The 20,702-nt window shown below is 46.2% G+C and overlaps 5 protein-coding genes across 5 annotated transcripts; 2 read left to right on the forward strand and 3 right to left on the reverse strand.

Moving 5' to 3' along the window:
• Nucleotides 1-2,458: 2,458 nt before the first annotated feature.
• EAH_00031780 (acetlytransferase, GNAT family domain containing protein, putative) lies at nucleotides 2,459-4,633 on the reverse strand (the record flags this gene model as incomplete). The annotated part of the gene is made up of 1 exon (XM_013392369.1): nucleotides 2,459-4,633. One exon carries the CDS (start codon nucleotides 4,631-4,633, stop codon nucleotides 2,459-2,461), a length of 2,175 nt encoding a protein of 724 aa, XP_013247823.1.
• Nucleotides 4,634-6,875: 2,242 nt separating this feature from the next.
• On the reverse strand, nucleotides 6,876-12,026 carry EAH_00031790 (hypothetical protein, conserved; the record flags this gene model as incomplete). The annotated part of the gene is made up of 10 exons (XM_013392370.1): nucleotides 6,876-7,109; nucleotides 7,983-8,202; nucleotides 8,571-8,663; nucleotides 9,011-9,132; nucleotides 9,352-9,520; nucleotides 10,268-10,332; nucleotides 10,765-10,813; nucleotides 11,047-11,111; nucleotides 11,795-11,869; nucleotides 11,982-12,026. The coding sequence occupies 10 exons, from the start codon at nucleotides 12,024-12,026 to the stop codon at nucleotides 6,876-6,878; spliced, it is 1,137 nt and encodes a 378-aa protein (XP_013247824.1).
• Nucleotides 12,027-12,653: 627 nt separating this feature from the next.
• EAH_00031800 (hypothetical protein, conserved) lies at nucleotides 12,654-14,390 on the forward strand (the record flags this gene model as incomplete). Its single annotated transcript, XM_013392371.1, has 1 exon — nucleotides 12,654-14,390. The coding sequence occupies one exon, from the start codon at nucleotides 12,654-12,656 to the stop codon at nucleotides 14,388-14,390; it is 1,737 nt and encodes a 578-aa protein (XP_013247825.1).
• A 3,230-nt stretch (nucleotides 14,391-17,620) lies between these two features.
• On the forward strand, nucleotides 17,621-18,166 carry EAH_00031810 (meiotic recombination protein spo11, putative; the record flags this gene model as incomplete). The annotated part of the gene is made up of 1 exon (XM_013392372.1): nucleotides 17,621-18,166. One exon carries the CDS (start codon nucleotides 17,621-17,623, stop codon nucleotides 18,164-18,166), a length of 546 nt encoding a protein of 181 aa, XP_013247826.1.
• A 1,141-nt stretch (nucleotides 18,167-19,307) lies between these two features.
• EAH_00031820 (hypothetical protein, conserved) lies at nucleotides 19,308-20,360 on the reverse strand (the record flags this gene model as incomplete). Its single annotated transcript, XM_013392373.1, has 1 exon — nucleotides 19,308-20,360. One exon carries the CDS (start codon nucleotides 20,358-20,360, stop codon nucleotides 19,308-19,310), a length of 1,053 nt encoding a protein of 350 aa, XP_013247827.1.
• Nucleotides 20,361-20,702: the final 342 nt, after the last annotated feature.

Here is a 20,702-nt window from a genome sequence, read left to right on the forward strand (position 1 = left end):
CAGATAACAGAGGCTTTACAAGAAACGGCAGCAAACAAATGATAAAAATAATCAAAAGATACAGTCGAAGACATTCGCGGCTGAGGCCTACAAATGCAGCAAAACAAGCAAACGAGCAAAACAAATAAATAAACAAAACAAACAAATAAACAAAACAAACAAATAAACAAAACAAACGAGCAAACAGAACAAACAAAACAAACAAATAAAATGAAAAGAATAACAAAAGGCAAGGAGACAATTTTATAAAAGTGTTGGCGATGTTCTCCTCGGAGTGTCTTCACAAATTAACAGCAACAATTTTTTAAATAAAAGAAATGCAAATTATTAAATATATATATATATATGTATATATGCATATATATATATAAGCGTATGTAAAGAACAGTTTATTATATAATAAAAATATATTTAATCTGTAAGCAAATGCCTTTATAATAATGAAAACAAATATAATAATATTATTTTTTTGTCGTTGCGAATGCCTTTTTGATAATAAGTAGAAGAATTAGACATAAAAGAATAATAGAAAGGAAACAAAAACAGAAAAAAACAAAGAGAAACAGAGATAAACAGAAGCAAAGATAAACAAAAGCAAGCAAAGACAAAGAACAGAAGAGACAGAGATAAAAAGACAAAGAGAAGGCTTAGCTATATATGTATAAAAACTAATTGTTCAAAATAAAAGTAATAAACAAACGGCAGCAATAGAAGACGAACAGCAACAGAGAAACAGAGGTAAGCAAAACCAAAGATAAACAGTTTCTTTCTATACGAGTAAACACAAACAAAACAAATAATACAGCGTCTAAAGTATTACGCACATCGGAGAGCCAGAGCAATACAAACAACAGCAAAAACAAATATAAATAACAGCAATAGAAACAGTCTCTATAAACAACAACAAAAACAAAAACAAGAATAGCAGCAGCAATGAAAGCAAACTGTCTTCTGTATGTGTTGCTGTTTGTATTCTATTGCTGCCGTTTGTTTATTACTTTTATTTTGATGTTCGTTTATTCTTGCTGCAACAACTAAACAAACAGCAGCAATAAAAAATAAGCAGCAGACAACAGACAGACAGCAACAGAAAAACAGACAAAAAAACGACAAACAAAAACAAAAACAAACAAAAACTATAAACAAGCAAACACAATAATAAACAAAAACAACAATAAACAGACACAACAAACAAACAACAACACAGCGCTGTTTCTTGCTGCTTTATGAACATATGCTCGTCTCTATTATGCATATATTATATTTGCGTTTATTTGTTTTGCTGCTTTTTATATATATAAAAGAAAATAAATGCGAAGAGCGAGGTCTAAGTTTAACTCTAAATACAAATAAAAATAAATATAAATATATAATATATTGTCTGTCTGCATGCATTCTATCTCCTACTTCTCTGTATTTGTTTATTTTTTAAATATCTGTTTATATTTAAAACCCCCTAAATATACACCTAAAATATAACAAACAAAGCAATCTCTGCAGACCCTCAGGTATTGACTTAAAGGAAACAAAAAACAGCTCTTCTGCTGCTGCTGCAGCAGCAGCACGAACAAATTCAGCAGCTTTCTCTTCTTTTCTTTCCCTTTGCTGCAGCCTCACAAAGGCCCTTCCAATGTTACCCCTATAACAGGGGGCCCCTAACAAACCCCCCCTAACCGCAACCTATACAGCAATAGTGTCCCCAGAGGCATCTCTAAAGGGCCCCTACGAGGCCTCTCTAGGCGCCCCTGCAGTGTCATACCAGCCCCGGAGTCGTCATTTAGGGGGGCCCTTAGGGGCCCCCTTAGGAACCCCCTAAGGGCCCCCTTAGGGGCCCACTTAGGGGCCCCCATATGGGCCCACTTAGGGGCCCCCTTAGGGGCCCTCATAGGGGCCCACGTAAGGGCCCCCTTAGGGGCCCCCTGCAGTGTCTTAGGAGTCCCTAAGAGACGCCTCTTGGGGGCCCTTGCAACGCATATGGAGCCCCATGCTGCTTCTTAGAAGCACCGAAGAGACACCTTTTAGGGGCCCCCAAGAGATGTCTCTTAGGGGCCCCCCGATGCGTCTTAGGGCCCCATAAAGAAGTCTCTTAGGGGCCCCTAAACGCTTCTTTTAGGGGGCCCTAAAGACCCCTTTAGGGGGCCCTAGACACGCCTTCAGGGGGCCCTATCGACGCTGCCTTGAACCTGTAAGGAGATCCCTGTCGGACCCCTGACTTCACAACTACTGGGGCCCCCAGCCCCCCCTCAACACCGGCTGTGGAGACTGTTGCTTCTTTCCTACCTTTTAAATTCAACTATAGAGAGCCATCCTGTTGCTGCTGCTGCTGCTGCTGCTCGCGGTGTTGTGCTGCTGTTGCTGCTGCTGCTGCTGCTGGAGTATTTGTTTGTTTGCGTTGTTAGTTGCTTTGTTGTACGCATGCGCTTGCAGCAGATTGCGGCGTCTTATATTTTCGAGCGTGTTATGCTGTGGGGTTGTGGTTTGTTCCCTCTGCTGCTGCTGCTGCGGCTGGTGCTGCTGCTGTTGCTGCTGTTGCTGTTGTTGCTGCTGCTGCAGGCTGCAGGAAGTCAGTGACGGAGGAGCGTACGGCTTTGAGGGCCCTTCCTATTCCCTCAAGTCCTTTAACAAGGCCTCGAGCGTGTTTATCTAGGAGTGCTTGCTGCTGCTGCTGCCGCTTTGCTGCTGCGCGTCTGCTGCTGCAACATGCTTTGCAGCGTTCGTGCAAGTGCATGCAGCAAAGATAGGAGCCGTAAGGCCTGCCGTCTATTGAGTAAAACTCAGGGAAATGATAGACATTTGTGAAGCTGTTTTGCAAGTAGAAGTTTAAAGCCGCTTGGTTGTACTCTGCCACGTGTAGATACAGCGCAACAGTTGCTGCAGGGTTTGCTGGTGACTGGAAGTACAGCACTGCTCGCTGCAGCAAAGCAGCAGCAACACCTAAGCGGCGGAAAGGAGCAGCAACAGCCAACGTCAATACATACGCCAAGTCGCTCCGCTCCTTCTCCCCCTCCTCAGAGCGGCATCCATTCCTATTAGCCCCCCCGTCGTTGCTCTCTGCTGCTGCAGCACCACACTCCGATCCTGCTGCTGCTGCTGCTGTTGTTGCTGCTGCTGTTCGGGCCCTGCTGCTCTCTTGGCTGAAGCCTGAGAGAAATGCACTCCAACCCAACTGCCGCTCTTCTCGCGCTGCAGCTTGCAGACGGCACAACCCCACAGGGCCTTCAGCGGTAAGCTTCTCCTCATCCGATTCTGCTGCTGCTGCTGCTGCTGAGGTAGGGTCTGCATCATCATCAGCATCACTACTTACTCCAGCAGCAGCATCAGCAGCAACTGCAGCAGCAGCAGCTTCTGCCATTTCCTCTTCCTTTTGCTGCACCCAGCGACGCACAACTTCAGCGTCTTCTACTCCAATATATGTTGGACTCTGTGACACAGTTATAACGCCAATCAGCAGCTCTTCTTCCTGCTCTTGCTGCTGCTGCTGCTGCTTCGTAGAATGCCAAGAAGAAAACCAAGAAGACAATCGGTCCGAGCTCGGAGCTGCAGTCGTTGCTGCTGTTGCTGCTGCTGCTGCTGTTGCTGCTGCCTCTGTTGTTGTTGTTGAAGCGCCATTGCTCCCTGTAATCTCATGCCGCCCGTTCGTCTTTTCCTGCTGCTGCTGCTGCTGCAGCTGTTGTTTGACTCGCTGGATGTCTTGGCGGCGTATTGTAGCAAGAAGAGCGTAGCCCCTACCCGAGCAGATGTAGGAGTAGAAGGCCTCGTTGTAGCTGAAGGGAAAGGTCTCTGCATGCAGCTGCTGCAGCTGCTGCCGATCTGCTGCAGTAGCAAGGCGGTAGGAGACGTGCGGCAGCAGCAAAGAGGGCGGCACGCCAGCCACCTCCGAGTGTATAGGCAGCTGCAGCAAGGGTGGAGGACTCGTGGAGTCCGAAGGAATTGCAGGAGAGACAGCAAACTGCTGCTGCTGCTGCTGCTGTTCCTGCTGCTGCTGCACCTGCTGCTGTTGCTGCTGCAGCAGCTGCTGCTCCTCTTCGTCAAGAAGCATATGTTCGCACTGCAGCAGCTCTGCCGGCTGCAGCTCGTCGTTCCCTCCTCCTAGGAAGGGCCTCCCCAGCTGGGGGGCCCCCGCCAGAATGACTTCTGTGGTGTATCTACACAACTGAGAGAAGCCGCTCTCCTCTGCCTCCTCTGCATGCGGCGCGAAGGCAGAGTCTAACGTCGGCAGCCGCTCGCGAGACGCGCGGCGCTCAACCGGGACCCTGGGAGCCCCCGGGGGACCCTGAGATGAATCCATTGCTGCAGCTGCAGGGAACAGCGGTCGCCCTGCTGCTGCTGCTGCTGTTGGTGCTGGTGCTGCTGGCGCTGGTACTGTCTGCGTAGACACGGAAGCCCTAACGCGGACTGCTGCTGCGTCTGCTTTCGAGGAAACTTCCGCTCGTGGGGGGGCCGGTGGCACTGCTATTTGTTGTGTTGATGATGCTGGCGCCTCTGTTGCACTCGGTGCTGCTGCGGCTGCAGTTGCTGCTGCTGCAATTCCCTTGCCGAGGCTCCCGTCGGCTGTTCGTTCGGCGGCTTGCATAAGGAATTGAATGGCCCTCTGAATGCCGGAGGCGCCGGCAGAGGAGTTAGGCCCCTCCATTCTGCATGCAATAACAGCAGGAGCAGCAGCAGCAGCAACGCGAGCAGCAGCAGAGGAGACGCGGGCAGGAGCGAGGTCAGCGGCTGCTGAAGCTGCTCCCCAGTCTAACTAGCTAACACGTAAACGGTTGAAGAGACAATGGGACAAAGAAAAAAGAGAGACAACTGCGTAACCTCCCCCTTCCAACGCGACTTTCAGCGGTGATTGCTGCAGCAGCAGCTTCTGCTGCAGCTGCCGGTGCAGCAGTTGCTGCTTCTGCTGACCCCTGTTGCTGTAGACGCTCTGACAGTGGTTTTGTTTGCGCGCCTCAATGAGGGAGCAGCGAGGCATACAGCTTAGAGTGGAGCAGAGAAGTTGCTGCGCAGGCGGTCCGATGGGGCCCCCCGAAAGGCGAAAGGCGACGGAAATACAAATGGAAGAAGGAAGGAAGGAAGAAATGACACGAGCACTTCATCGGCGGCAGACGCCGAAGAAAGGCTTAAAAAGCAGACAGAAACATGTCTTGTAGGGGTTGCCGTTTTGCTGGCCGTAGATGTGCTGACACTTCGGGTGTACATACAGCACGTACGACGTAGTACATGCATTGCATGCCCAGTGGGAAGCTGTCAATTAGACCCATTTCTTATTGTTTTTTCTCGATTTAAACTATATTAATCAATTATATTCCCCCTATTTTACTCATTCGCCACGAAGATCGCGAAAATCAATCATCGGAATCCTTCGGTCGGCGGCGCTCACCCGTGCGTTTCCGTGAAAGGATTTCAGAAACAGGACGGCGCGGCAGTTCCTTTAGAGCGTTTCTTCATTGGATTTTTATTTGATTTCTCCCTTTTAGTTAATCGTCAGATTCAGTTCAGCTTCTAAGCAATTCATATTGCTACACGGACCCCCCGCTGCGTGCGCGTATACAACTTGTACATAGATGCAAAGGTACCTGCACGGCACCTCCGCTTAAACTGGTTTCATTTGAACTTCCTGCCTATACCCATTTCGCTGTAAGTTCTCTTTAGAGTGTTTAGAAGCCAATACAAGAGGGCACAACGCAGCAAATAACGCTAATATATAGCGGTGCATTGGGAGCGAGGGGGAGGCCTCGATCTCACACCACTCAGGACCGGCGCGAGCTGCAACAGGATAAAGAGTAATATGTAGTAATAATAAGAGCTCATAACAAATACATTTAATCTTTTCTACATCCTACAGGCCTCCTGGCCACTGCAGCAAGAGTGATTCCTTCAGCCTGATAGAAAATGAGAACTGGGGGTAGCGTTCTCTTGTCATAGCATTCACAGTAATTCTTGCAGCACCTCCTGCTGTATCTGGTGCTGCATCTTTTGCTGCATCCGCTGCTGCAAAGCAGCAGTGTATGCCAGCATAAGAATAAACAAACCCCCTTTGTTGCTGCTGCATGAGGTTGGTGGATTGAACAGCATACGTTGCGTTTGTTTCTGCTCTCTCTACTTCAATTGCTGTTAGCTTTTACTCTTTAAACGCTGCAGCAACACTTAAATATGCAGAACCCCTATAATATACTACGAAAGGGCTGACGCCAAACGGAGTCTTCTTATTGCAAGTTCTTTACACATCTAATAATACAGTGAACAATGAAAATATAATATATAAATCATAAATATGTATGTACATATAGTTGAATATATATATATAGTGTACAGCAGCAGGCAAGTCAGTGAGACAAATGCGAATGCATGGGCTGCAATTACGTGACCCTCAGTAACAGTAGCAACAGCAACAGCAGCAGATGCAGCAGCAGCTGCTGCAGCAACAACAACTGCTAGCTAGGAACAGGAGGGTCTTAAGCATTAAAATGGGGTGTACGTCCACCGCCAGAAAATGAAGTATAAAATGCCTTCAGTCGAAAACAAACAAAACCCAAAAAAGAAAAAAAAAGCATGCTGCCTGCCGGCAGGCGGTTTGCAGCAGCTGCAGCAGCAGCAGCAGCAGCGTTGCTGCTGCTGCAGTCTGCCGCCGGAAAGGATTAATTCTGCTGCTCCTTTGCGATTTCGCCACCTCTAAAGCCTGGCCTAAATAGGGCATGTGCTGCTGCGGCTGCTGCTGCTGCTGCTGCTGCTGCTGCCGCTGCAGCACGAACCAACGAGCGCATGCCTAAGGCCAGTAGCAGAAGGAGCAGCTGCAGCAACCGCTGCTGCTGCTGCTTCTTCCTTTGCTAGCATTAGGCCTGAGACTGCTGCTGTAGATGCAACAAAAGCTGCAGCAGCTTTATTCATAGTTCATCATGGGGGCTTTTCTTATGCGGCTTTGTTTTGTCTTTCTGCTGCTTCTGAAGCTGTTCAATATCAAAAGGCATATCTAATGCCTCCTGCTGCTGTTGCTGCTGCTGCTGCTGCTCCTGCTGCAGCCTTTGAGCAAGGATGTCTCCCAGTGTGGCCTCAAAATTCCCTGAAGAGAGGGCTTGCTGTCGCAGCAGCAGCTGCTGCTGCCCCACGTACAGAACGTGCTGCAGCACCACCACTATTGCAGCAGCAAAGAAGAGCAGCAGAAAGACGCAGCAGCAGCAGCAGCTGGAGCAGCGCAGCAGCGGACGCGGGGATGTGCTCAAGAACTGCACACAGCAGCAGAACCAGCAGCAGCAGTGAGGTTGGCGCCCAGCAGCAGCAGCAGCAGCAGCAACTGGAGCACCGCAGCAGCAGCTCAAACAGAACAGCAACACCAGCAGCAGCAACACCAGCAGCAGCTCGAACAACACAGCCGCAGCAGCAACAGCAGCAGCAGCAGCAGCTCGAACAACACAGCAGCAGCAGCAACAGCAGCAGCCGCAGCAGCTGACAGCAACTGAGTAATCAGCGCTTGTAGAGATGAGAAGAGCCCCCTTCTGAACGAAGCAAAGAGCTGTGACTGGCAGTTCGTGGGCCGATTGACTCGCGACTAAACTCAGCCTGAGGCCCCACACACGCCCTAGGGTTTAGGGTTTAGGGTTTAGGGTTTGTGGGGTGGCGGCGAAGCGATCAACAGGAGCGGAAGCCTAAATTTCGTTCATGCGCCCTCCAAGAGCTGCCTCCTAGGGTTTAGCATTTAGTGCATAGGGTTTAATGCTTAGGGTTTAGGGTCTAATGTTTAGGGTTTAGGGTTCAATGTTAAGGGCGGAGGATTTAATGCTTAGGGGTTTAATGTTTGGGGTTTAGGGTCAAATCTCTAGGGTTCATGTCTTAATGCTTAGGGTTTGGGGGTTAAGGGTTCACGATACAATGACTAGCGTTTGTGGTTTAGGGTTTATTGCTTAGGGTTTGCAGTTTAGGGTTTAGGGTTTAGGGTTTAGGGTTTGTGAATACCCCCTATCGAAGATTTTGGTGCTGCCGTTTGCGAGGCCAACCGCCACTAATTTTTGATTTGCAGATATCTCCAGCTGGCAGCAGGGAGAAGAAGCGTCACAGCACATGCAGCAAACTTGCTGCAGCTTCAAGCCTCCTGCTGCTGCTGCTGCTGCTGCTGCTGCTCCTGTTGCTGCTGCTGCTGCTCCTCCTGGAGGAGGGTCCTCAGTCTTCTTGTCGCTGCTCGCCGCGGCGCCTTCGCCGGACTCTCGCACCACTGCCCTGCACAGCCACTCCTAAACCCTAAACCCTAAACCCTAAACACTATTAAATTCCAGCCCCTCTTAAACCCATTCTTAAAGCCCTCTCTTTTCAATCAGAGCTCCACGCCCGCGCAGCAAACGCCACACCTTGTAGCTAGTTGCCTGGCTAGCTAGCTAGCTAGCTATCCATACAAACGCGCATCTAAATCGATAGCTAAACAGCAGCCAAATAGCTAGCCAGCTCACCAAACAGCTAGCTAGCTAGCCCAATAGCCCAATACCCAGCTAGCTCAACAGCTAGGAGGCTAGCTAGGAGGCTAGCTAGCTAGCTAGCTAACTAGGTAGGGTGCTAGCTAGCTGGCTGACTAGCTAGCTGATCAAACGCACCAACCGAAAAGAAAAGAAGGGCCTCGGACGTCGCTGGCGAGCGCGATGAGGCGTTTGGGGGGAGAAGGGCCAGACACTGGAGTCGAGAGGAACCTGCAATCAAACCCTAAACCCTAAACCCTAAACCCTAAACCCTAAACGGTAAGCATGATGCTAGACAATCATCTTGATCCTAAACCCCAGAGCGCCAAGGGGTATGTTTTACTGTTTTTTGTTTTTGTTTGTTTGTTTGTTTTTGCTTTATTGTTTATGATTGTTTATTCTTTGTTATTTACAGCACTCAAGTACAGATGCACTTGCATTCGCGTGTATCTACCGCCTGTCGCTAGCCCCACCCCAACCCTCTAAACCCTAAACCCTAAACCCTAAACCCTCAGTTGGATACAAGGCCCTTATAAGCCCTCGTTTATTAAAGAGAGAAGGCGTGGGTCTGCACGCACCTGCAGCAGCGAACATTAAGGGCTTTGTCTGTCTTAGGGTTTACAATTTGCTGTGACAGCACTAATTCTTCTTCCCTCCATCTCCACACAGACAGCTGACCGCCACCTCCGCAGCAAACCACCTGCTCTCATATGCGCAAGAAAACCCTAAGGGTTTAGGGTTTAGGGTTTAGGGTTTAGAGTTTGGGGTTTAGGGTTTGGGGTTTAGGGTTTAGGGTTTGGGGAGAGACAAAAGCCACACAAAAAAGCAGCATCGATAGAAACACACACAAAGCCGTTGAAAAACGGTACAGTTTAGATAAGTAGGGTTTAGGGTTTAGGGTTTAGGGTTTAGGGTTTACGAGCTCGGAGTCATCGCTCATGGAGACGTCTTTTATGTCTCCCTCGTGCCCACGGAGCTCCGCCACCAATTCTGTACGAATCTGCTGCTGCTGCTGCTGTTTTGTTGCTGCTGCTGCTCCTGCTGCTGCGTCTGTCCCTCGCTGCTCTCCAACCATCAGCCTCCACACGCTGCAGCAGCAACAGCAGCAGCAACAGCATCAACAGCAAAGCTTACTTGCGCACTTTCAATGCTGCTGTTTTATCTATCTACACACGAGTAACTGCCTCCTTTGGCCCTGTTCACGATTTGCTGCTGCTGTTGCTGCTGTTGCTGCTGTTTCTGCTGTTGCTGCTGCTGCAGGCGCTACAGTGTTTCTGCTGCGGGGTGTAAATACACTGCAACCCCCGCCAATCCATCGAGTTCTTCAATCTTGATTGATAAAAAAATAATATTAAGATAATAAAAGTAATAACGATAAAGAAAAGAATAGATACACCCGAAATTATAAATCATAAACCAAAGTAGTTATGAATAGAATAAGCGCAGCAATAGTAATAGCAGCAATAGCAGAAACAACAATTAAAATAATAGGAATAATAAACATAAAGATAATGCAGCAGCAGCAAAACCTGCTGCAGCAGCAAGAACACCTGCTGCTGCTGCTGCAGCAAGTGTTGCTGCAGCAGCAGCAACGAACGCTTGCTGCAGCAGCATGAATAATAATGCACGAAAAGAATGAAGATGAAGAAAAACAAAACGAAGACAGCTGCAACAAAAAAATAAAAATACGCAGCGCAGCAACAGCAGCAAACGACGAGCAGAGAAACAAATGGCAGTAAAAAGATTAAAACAAATAAAACAACTTAAATAAATATGATAATTAAAGATAAACAAATTAAAACAAATAAAATAATTTAAATAAATATCTTAATCACCAGATTGTCTTCTCTTCACCCCCAGCCAGCACATATTCTCCTGAAGGAGAAAATCGAGCGACAATCTAACAAACAAACAAACAAAGAGCAAAAAATAAACATATTAAATACTAATATATTTATTTATTTATTTATTTATTTAATTTATTTATTTGTTTGAAGAAAATGCGGTGGCTGCTGCGTTGTCTGCTGTTCAAGGCCGCTCTGGCTTCCTGTACTCCCGTTGCTGCTGCTGCAGCAGCAGCACTTGCTGCAGCAGCATGAACACCTGAAGCAGCAGCAACGCCTTCTGCTGCAGCAGCAGCAACGCCTTCTGCTGCTGCAGCAGCAACGCTTGGTGCTGCAGCAGCAACGCCTGCTGCAGCAGCAGCAACGCCTTCTGCTGCTGCAGCAGCAACGCTTGGTGCTGCGGCAGCAACGCCTGCTGCAGCAGCAGCGTTTGCTGCAGCAGCAGCGTTTGCTGTTTAAAGACAGCTTGAGCAGCAGCAAACTCTCACCAGGCGTTTTCTTGTTTCCTCTTTGCCGAAGCGATGCACAACTCGCAAGCTGTACGTACACCCCAACCCCACAAGCAAAAGAGCTGAGAGAAGCCTTTAAATAAACATATAAAAGCAGAATTCTCGTGTAAACAACAATTCGTTGTTTACTTGGGGTGTACGTGCAGATGCCCTTGGAGAGAAGAAAGAAAAGAAGAAAAGAGACGAACAACGAGCACATATAACAGTAGTCTACTGAACACATCAAACCCTAAACCCTAAACCCTAAACCCTAAACCCTACCCGCTCTCCGCATCCATCTTTATAAGGATGCATTCTTTGTCGCTGCACCCCAAGAAGAGGCCAACCTGCAAATCGTAATAAATAAACGAGGAAATGAAACAAATAGCGGGGTAGATAAATAATATTAAAATAAAAATAAAATAAAATAAAATAAAATAATGAACAAAGCAAATAAATAGACACATCTCGCAGCTTGGCTAAGACAAACAGCAAAAAAGAACAAAAGAGACGCGTGGTGGTTTGTATAAAGAACTTCAAACTACATTCACAGCCCCTAAACCCTAAACCCTAAACCCTAAACCCTAAGCCTTAAACCCTAAACCCTAAACCCTCCGTGTGTCCTCGTGCTGTCATCAAGCCACTTCTGTGTAGGCTGCGTTTCATTAACCCTCTTAACAAACATTTTTCTGCAACTGCATTTTTCTCTACAATCTCCCGCTTAAGAACATTATCTAGAAGAAATACGTAGAGCCTCTACCCAAGCAAATTCAACACAAGACCCTTACGGTTTAGGGTTTAGGGTTTAGGGTTTGCAGCATACATGTTCATTGTGGTTTAAAGAATCCACGACGCCTTCTGTGGTGATGGAGTCGACGGTAATTAATTTATTAGTTTCTGCATTGACTGTGTGTGCCTCCTGCATTGCAGCGGGGAAAGCGGATGAAAATAAGAGAAATAATGGGTTTAATTGAACGACAAAGATGTTTTTTCAACTAATAATAATCAAATTAAGATAAATAAAACGCACCAACTGATTTTCTATGCCGTATTCTTTTCCTCCGCCGCCGCCAGACGTGACTACGAAAGAGCCATCGCTCGCTGCCTGTACACCGCGGAAAAAAGAAGGAAAAACGCGGAATGTTTGAATCTCTGAATAAAATGTCGAAATCAAAATGAAATAAATTTAAAAAAAACCTTCAAATTGACCTACGGACCGAATAAATTGGGTAGTTTAAATACGACACCGCTGAGGCGCGCATCGTCGTCTCGCGTTGGGGAAGCAATACCGCAGCGCGAGGAGCGGAAAACTGGAGAAAATAAAATTAAAACAAAGTAATAAATTCAATTTTTCCGAGTAAATTTTAAAAAGATCTCCTGATATTGGCGCATGCGTCGGTGGCGAGCAGACGAAATGCTGCATGCAGTCGGTGGTGGGTCAGCCCTCCGTCTTTTTAAGGCTGATCCTCCTTTATATCTTTCTTCTTACGACTAATAAAATGCAATAAATATATTTAAAACATTTTTCTTCGCAGTGAATCTCAACAGCAGCACATTTGCATGAAATTGCATTCAGCTTCTGGGGCTGCTGTTCTCCGGCCTCCCTCAGGGCCCCAAGGCGGTGCAGCGTGTTTATAACAAAACAGTGGCTTTACCTTTTAAACTTGTGTAATAATTGAGGGGGAAATTAGGGGGAAAAGACTTTATTAAGATCTGCCTGAAGGCAGGGAGGCTGCGCATGTGTTATTATTAACATTGTGTCTTGCACTGGCGAGCAGAGGTGACCCTGTTTAAGGCTAGCAATGATCGTCGAGCTTAGGGTTTAGGGTTTAGGGTTTAGGGTTTAGGGTTTAGAGTTTGATAGTTTTTCATATGGTGATGGAGTGAAAATGCAACCGCCCGAGGGCTTGCCTCTGGAGGAGAGGCTGGCAGACTATCAGCGAAAGCTGCGTTTAGTAGCCCACGAAGCGAAGGCATTCGGAGATGCAGCAGAGGTTCGTTTAAGGAAGCAGCGTCGTTCAATAGAGAAGCTGAAGACTGAGAATGAAGCAATTAAAAAAGAGCTGCAGCAGACTCGGGAGGCTCTGTCTCAGCAGCAGAATACTTTATTAGGTTCCCGCATGCAGCAGATGAACGAGCGCTGTCATACATTCTTAAGGCAGATCTCTGATGCTAAGAAAGAAGAGCAGCAGTTATTAAAGAATATCGATGTATTAGAGGGAAGAGTATGCAAATGCAGAGAGATTATTGGGTCTTTAGGAGGTGTATATGCAGCTGGAGCAACTAGCGAGACTATTGCTAAGCAAACTCGTACATTAGAAAGTCGGTTAGATAAAGCGCTGCAGAAACAAAGCCAAGCATGTGCAGCAAACAAACGGCTAAAAGAAGAAATTAATAGTCTCCGTAAAGAAAGAGTTAGCTTCGACCAACTGTGTCGGCGTGCAGAGAGCGATCTTGTATCTCAGAAGCATGCAGTATTTGAATTAATTAAATCAGCTAATGAATTCTATACAGCTAGAGACAAAGCTCAGCGTAAGATAGCTTCTATTAAGTCTGATGAAGCTAAAGAAAGAAGAAATTTCGAGACAGAATGGGCAGACCTCCAGCAAATCCTAGAGAAGCTGCAGCTGCGTCGGTGGCAGCAGCAGCAGCAGCAGCAGCAGCAGCGCCTCGCTAACCTTGAAGCCCGTCGTGCTGCTGCATGCGAAGAGGATGCACAGCTCAGAGGGAAGGAACAAGAAGAAGAAAATGATTACTCATCTCTATTAGACAAGTCTATGGTTAAGAGCTACCGCAGCGCCTTCGCAAAAATTCAAGCAGCAACACGAGTAAGCAGCATAGACGAGCTTATTGCTGCATTTCGTGTTGCAGAAGAACATAACTTTTCTTTATTTACTTATGTTAATTCTCTTAGTGATCAAGTAGAGAGTCAAGAAGCAGCTGTACAGGAGCTTCGCCAGGCTCTTCATTTATGTACAGAAGAGCAGCAGCTAATCTCGAAGAAGAAACAAGAAGAAAGCAGCGAATTGCAGGCTGAAGAGCTGCTAATGCATCAGCAGACTTGCATACTCGAAGCAACAAATGCTGCAGCAGATAAACAACTAAATGATATTAAACAAACACTCAAAGTTATGTTCAAAGAAATCAGGGGAGATGAAATCTACAAGCATGAACTGTGGGCACAGGAAGAAATTGAAGACGCAGCTATCATCAATTATTTGCAGGCTATTGAGCGAGCTGTAGACACTCTCCTTTGTATCCTTCTGCAGCACAAAAACCAGCAGCAACAGCAGCAGCAGCAACAGCAGCAGCAGCAACAGCAGCAGCAGCAGCAGCAGCAACAGCTGGCGCAGCAAAGGGATGGAGCAGAGCCTTCTGCTGCTGCTGCAGGCGACTCCCTGAGAAAGAAGCAAGATCGCACTATCAAAATGAAGAAGCCCCAGCCACAGATTAAGATGCCGTCTGCTGTTAATCCATCAAACAGCAGAGAGAGTTCAGAAGAAGAAGAAACAGAGTTGCATCCGTTGTCTCGAGAGGAGTTAAGGAGGAAGCTAGAAAAAAATAAATTTAGAATATATGAAAAAGAGCTTAAACCAAAAAGCAGAAAAAATACAACAAACAAATAAACAACAACACGCCATATATTATACACCTTTGCATGCATGCATGCATGCATGCATGCATGCATGAATGCATGCATACACAGCCCTTTTTTTTGTCTTTTCTTTATCTTTTCATTCGCCTTCGATGCTGCTGAAACACCCGAAGAAACTGCTGCACGAATAAACAAACGCGTCTTATTCTTCTTCTTCTTTTTCTTTTTTTTCTTTTTCTTTTTCTTCTTCTTCACCATCATCCTCATCTTCTTCTTCGTCTTCTTCTTCTTCTCTCCAAGACAGGTTTTTTCTATTTGCATTTTAATGCGACATAACTGCCTTTGTTGTGTTGCTTTGTGCATTTGCTAGCTGTATTTAAAACAACCTAACACCTGGAGGGTCTCTGAGGGTTTATTAAGGTATATGGTTTAGGGTTTAGGGTTTAGGGTTTAGGGTTTAGGGTTTATGCACGAGGGAGAGAAAACCAAGAGAGACACGGGAGCTGAAATAAGCAAAGAAAGGGCGAGGCGGAGAGCAACTGCAGATAGAAAGACAATCAAAAAATCTTTTTCATAAGGCGAACAACACCAAATAATTACGACTAGAAAGACAAACTGAAAAACACACAAAAAGATAATTAGGTAGCTGGCGGCAGAATTAAAAAATCGAAGAAAAGAAATCAATAAGCAGCATTATCACCACCAGCAGCAGCAGCAGCAGCAACGACAAGCAAACAACCAAAAACAAACAAAAACAAACAAAAACAAGCAAAAACAAACAAACAATGTAATAACACAAGAACGCACCAGCTACAACTATATCATTCTCTGTCTTCTGTGAATCCAATCCTAAGAAGAGGGAAATATCGCCGATAAATGCAACAGACGGAATACAGCAAAAAATATAAAATATATTTAGGTTTTGCTGCCTTTCTTCTTCTGCTTCTTCTTCTTCTTCTTCTTCTTCTTCTTCTTCTTCTTCTTCTTCTTCTTCTTCTTCTTCTTCTCTTTGTGTTTTCTTTTATCTGTTGCCTGTCAGCCCGCAGTGCAAGAAGAAGAAAAGCAATGAATTAACTCCAAAGAAAGCTTTCAATCCTCCATTCAGAAGACAACCAACGTGTAGAAAGAATAAAGCACTCATTCTCTTTCTTTTCTGCGTTTTAATTCCTATATTTGAATCGCTGCTGAAAGGAGAAGAACTTGTCTGTATTATTACTACAATATTCTTGCAATCAGTCAATATCTAAATATATACATATATATATATACATATATATATGCACATATGTATTTGTGAATGCATGCAACGGTTTCAAAGGCAATAATAGCGTTTGGGGTGTATAGGCAGCTCACGACGCCGGTTGCGGCTTTCGTTCGTTTTTGCATTTCAATTTCTTCTTTTTCTTTCAACTGGAAAGCAGCTGTAAAATGGAGGGGCATTCTGAAGACGATATATGTAAATTTATTTGTTTATTCTTTTCCTTTTATTTGCTTTCTTTTTAATGCATCGCACGTCTATCTTTAGGCATTTCGGCTCTTCTTGAACAGCACGCTTTAGAAATTGTGCAAAGTATTTCTGAAAAAACGAAAAATTGCAGTCCTGTTGCAAAAAAAAGGAAAGAGACCCGAGGATGGACGTTGTTGCAATTCGATCGAATGGCTAAAAGTAATATATTTTATTTTTCTTTGCTGATTTTAAAAGATATTCGAAAAACAAAAACACTAACAAATCCAGCAGCAGCTCTACTGCAACAGCTGCACGCGTTAGCAGTGCACGTAAGTATTTGTATTGGATTATTAATATATTTTTTTATTCTTTGCATTATACTCATTGAAGCTGTTAATTGCTCTTTATTGCATGTACTTGTTAGAAGAGAAGCGCGACACAGAGAGAGTTATACTACAAGAGCCCTGAACTCTTCTGCAGTCAGCAACAAATGAACAGAGTGCTGCAGGTATTTGCATTCTCGTTTTCGAAGAAGAAGCTACTCTTTACTACTTGTTAAAATTTCTCTACTAACTGCTGAAGGGTCTTGTGCGCCAGTTGGGGGTTCCAAGGGCCTCTCTGTCGGTCTTTGCTTCTGAGCGAGGTAATACGATTTCTATTTCCTTTCTTTCTCTTTTCTTTAATCCCCTAAGAACTTAACGAATATTATTTTCTTCTGTCTAGGGTCTATTGCTGGGCTTTTGACATTCCGAGGAGAAGGCGGTGCGGAGTTGAGCTGCAACGACGGTTAGAAGATGTTTCTGAGCGCTGCTGTTGCATGCAGAATGCAGCAACTGTTCTTCCTAATCAATAATTGAATAAAACCGTATAAACAATTAGAAGCCACCGCTGCTGCAGCACTGCAACATCAGCAGCAACAGCACCAGCAACAGCAACAGCAAGAAAAACATCGTTATTATTAATATTTAATTTCGTTTCACTTCTCCCTCCAAACAGGAAACGGAAGAATGGTCACTGAGGCGATGCTAACAGCAGAAGTGGTCTCCACAGCAGCGAAATATATAATTGTTGTCGAAAAAGACAGCGTCTTTCAAAGTCTGTGCACTCAAAGGCTCTGGGATGTGAGTATAGAAGAGTTCAGTGCTATTCTTTCTCTTACTTCTCCCTCCGTTCTTCTTTCAATTGCTGCCTCTCTTCTTTTGCTGTTCTGTCGGTGTTGTTGTTTTTGCTGCTCCTTTGCTGGCGTCTTTGATTTTTTTTGTGTGTTTGTTTCTGTTTTGTTGTTGCTGTTGCTGGTGCTGCTGCTGCTCTGTTGCCGTTATGGTTGTTCAATATGATTTTGCTTGTTGCTTCGTTTGTTGTTAATTGTTGTTGTTGGTTTAATGCTGTTTGATATGCATGCATGTTGTTTGTTTTTTATATTCTTTCTTGTCTTTATCTTCTGTGTGCAGTTGCTGTACTTCTTCTGCTTCTTCCTCAACTCCACGCCATTGCTGCTGCTGCTGCTGCATCTGCTGCATCTGCTGCATCTGCTACATCTGCTGCATCTGCTGCATCTGCTGCTTTGAATTGAACTCCGGTGCTGCTGCAGCTGCTGCCTTGCGTGCTGCTGACAGGTCGGGGGTTCCCAGACATTTGCTCTCGGCTTCTTTTAGCTCGTCTTTGTGTTGTACACGGCATCCAAGTGAGAAAATAAAATAATAATAAATAATGAAAGAGATAAAAGCAAAACAAAGACAAGAAATAACCAAAGAAATAAATAAAATATACAAAATAAAACATACAATATGCATCTATACACCAGATTAATAAACATGTTGTATAAATCACAGGCCTGCTACCTCGGCGACTTTGACCCACACGGGATATACATTTTCCTTACTTATCTACGTGCATGCAAACAAAAACAGCAGCAGCAGCAACAGCAACAACAGCAGCAGCAGCAGCAGCAGCACAACAGCAGCAGCAACAGAACCTGCAGCGAGAGCGAGAGCGACAGCGAGAGAAACAACAGTAACAGCAAGAACAACAGCAACGGCAGCAGCAGCAGCAAGATCACCAGCAGCAATAGCAGCAGCAACAGCAGCAGCAGCAATGGTTTGCTGCATTACATAGGCCTAGTAGCGAGCGATGTGGAGGGTTTGCCTTTGGCTTCTGTCTCTCCTTTGGGGTTGAGAGATAAAGTAATGCTGCAGAATCTGCTGGTCGACGCTTCAATTGCTGCAGAAGAAGGAGTAAAGAGTCACTGCGAACAAATGCAGCAAATAAATAAGAAAGCCCAGGTGGAAGCACTCGCTGCCCTCAACTCGCCGCTGAAGCAAACCATCGCCCTCAGAGTCTTGAGGCAGCAGTGGCTCTAATAAAACCCTAAACCCTAAACCCTAAACCCTAAACCCTTACTAACCCTAAACCCTCAGGCGGGGACCGGCCATCCAGAGCATTTCTTGCTAATTGTATGACGATGGAAGCAACAACAAAAATAATAAACAGTAATATTAATAAAGAAATAATATATAATCACAATGCAGAATAATAATAATAATAATGCCCTTTACATTTTTGTTTTAATGTCTACTGGGTTTGTTTTGCTCAAAGCCACCTTCAGTTGCTGCTGCTGCTGCTGCTGCTGCTGTTTGTGCTGGTGCAGTTACTGCTGCTCGTATTGCTACTGCTACCTACTACTACTGCTGCTGCTGCTGGTGCTTCAGCTTCTAATGATACTGCTGCTACTCCTACTGTTGCTACTGATGCTGCTGCTGCTGCTGTTGCTGCTGCAGTCAGTTCGCATGTGCCTGCCAGGTGTACAGACAGCCGTTTGCTGTTGCACAGCTGGCGAGACGAACGAAAGAAAAAGTTCAGAGACATAATAAAATAAATGAAAATAAAAGAGAAGAAAATAAAGTGAAGAGAGACAGAAGAAAGAAGAAAGACGGGTTAAACAGAGTTGTAGCAAACCCCAAAAGAAGTAAAGAAAGCGTCTTAAGAGAATTGCACTTGTAGAAATATAATATTGTTTTAAATAATGTAATGTTTTTAAATAAAATGTTTTAAATAACCGAACGTCTAAACAGAATTGTCGACTAAAGCATAATTATATTCATCTCCATCGCACAAACACCCAAACCACCGCCTACTTCAGCTTTAGGGTTTAGGGTTTAGGGTTTGGCGGCACCGCCTGCGGCCCATTTGGAGGAGTGGCGAGGCGGCAGCAGGTCTGCTGCTCTTTTGTTGCTGCATTGCTGCTTCTCTGCTGCTATTTTGCTGCTGCTGCGCTGTTACCGCTTTGCTGCTGCTTCTCTGCTCTCTATCTGCAGGGGCGCTGCTGCACAGCAGCAACCGGAAAACAACAACACCACCACAACCACCACAACCACCAACAGCAGCAGCAGCAGCAGCAGCAGCAGCAGCACCACCACCACCACCACCACCAACAGCAGCAGCAGCAGCAGCAGTAGCAGTAGCAGCAGCAGCAGCAGCAGCAGCAGCAGTAGAAGGAGTACATTAGGTGCTGTCTTTGCTGAGCCCTTTGTTGGTGGAGATATATTCTTCCCACTCCTTTTCGCCTGATGCTGTTTGGACTTTCGGGAAGTAATGACTTCGGCTATTAAACTTTCTTCTGCTCTCTGCAACTCGAATGCTAGCTGTTTCTATCGTGCAACGAGGAGACGAAGCTGCTGCTGCTGCTGCTTCTGCTGCTGCTGCTGTTGCTGCTGCTGATTCGGCTGCTACAGCAGCTGCTTCCGCTGCTGCTGCACCGGCGCCCGCAGCGGCACCTGCCTCCGCTCCTGCTGCTGCTCCTGCTTCTGCTCCTGCTGCTGCTGCTGCTTCGAGTCTTGCTTCCTCATCTGCTCCCGTTGCTTCTCCTGCTGCTTCTCCTGCTGCTTCTCCTGCTGCTGCTCCTGCTGCTGCACCAGCTCTTGCTCCTGCTGCTGCCCCTGCTGCAGCCCCTGCTGCTGCTGCTTCGTCCGAGCAAAAAAAGCTGTTGCTGCTGCTGCTGCTGCTGTTTTCTTCTGGGGCCTCTGGGAGGGAAGCAGCGCTCGACTGTCTGCTGAGTGCTAAAGGAGTGAAGATACGAAAGCTTTCTGTGTCTCCTTCTCTGTGTTGCTGCTGCTGCTGCTGGTGCGCTGCTGCTGCTGCTGCTGCTGCTGCTGCATCCATGTTGCGGCATATGCAGCTCAGCAGCTGTTTATTGCTGGTTAACTCCCGCTTGAGTTCGTGCAAAGACGAGTGAATATAAGATAAATCCGCAGAAATATCTCTAGTAGCAACAATACATTCTGGCAGCTCTAGAGCAGCATCAGCAGCAAAAGAGAGAGAAACCGCGCGATTCTCATCGCTAGGTGCTCCCCCTGCAGCAGCAGCTGCTGCTGCTGCTGCAGCTGCTGCTGCTGCTGCTGCAGCGGTCGCTGTCGCTGCTGTCGTTGCTGCTGTAGAAAACTCCGCGTCACTAACTGCCCCATCGGCTGCAGCGCTGTTGCTGTTGCTGCTGCTGTTGCTGCAGCAGCAGCTGCAGCTGCAACACCGCCGCGGCTGTACAGACAGCTGAGACTCCATGCTGCTGCTGCTCAACTCAGCAGAAGAAGCTGCAGTATCCATACACCGCAGCGACGCATTCGAACATCGCCCCACACAACAGCACGTACTGCCCTCGCCTGCAGCAGCAGCAAATCATGCACAGCAGCAGCAGCAGAAACAGCAGCAGCAGCAACAGCAGACAAGACGCATTGAATAAGGGGTGTTGTTCATTTCACAAGAGGCAATAGGAGCAGCCAGTTGCAGATAAACTCTTAAACAACAGCTCTAAACCCTAAACCCTAAACCCTCAACCCTCGTGCGTATAATGCGTTGTGTTGTGCATTTGGCGTTACTCGTCCCTTATAATAATAATAATAAGAA

The sequence above is a fragment of the Eimeria acervulina genome, genomic scaffold (genome assembly GCF_000499425.1).
Source record: "Eimeria acervulina Houghton genomic scaffold, Eah_scaff303, whole genome shotgun sequence".
NCBI classification, from domain to species: Eukaryota; Apicomplexa; class Conoidasida; order Eucoccidiorida; family Eimeriidae; genus Eimeria; species Eimeria acervulina.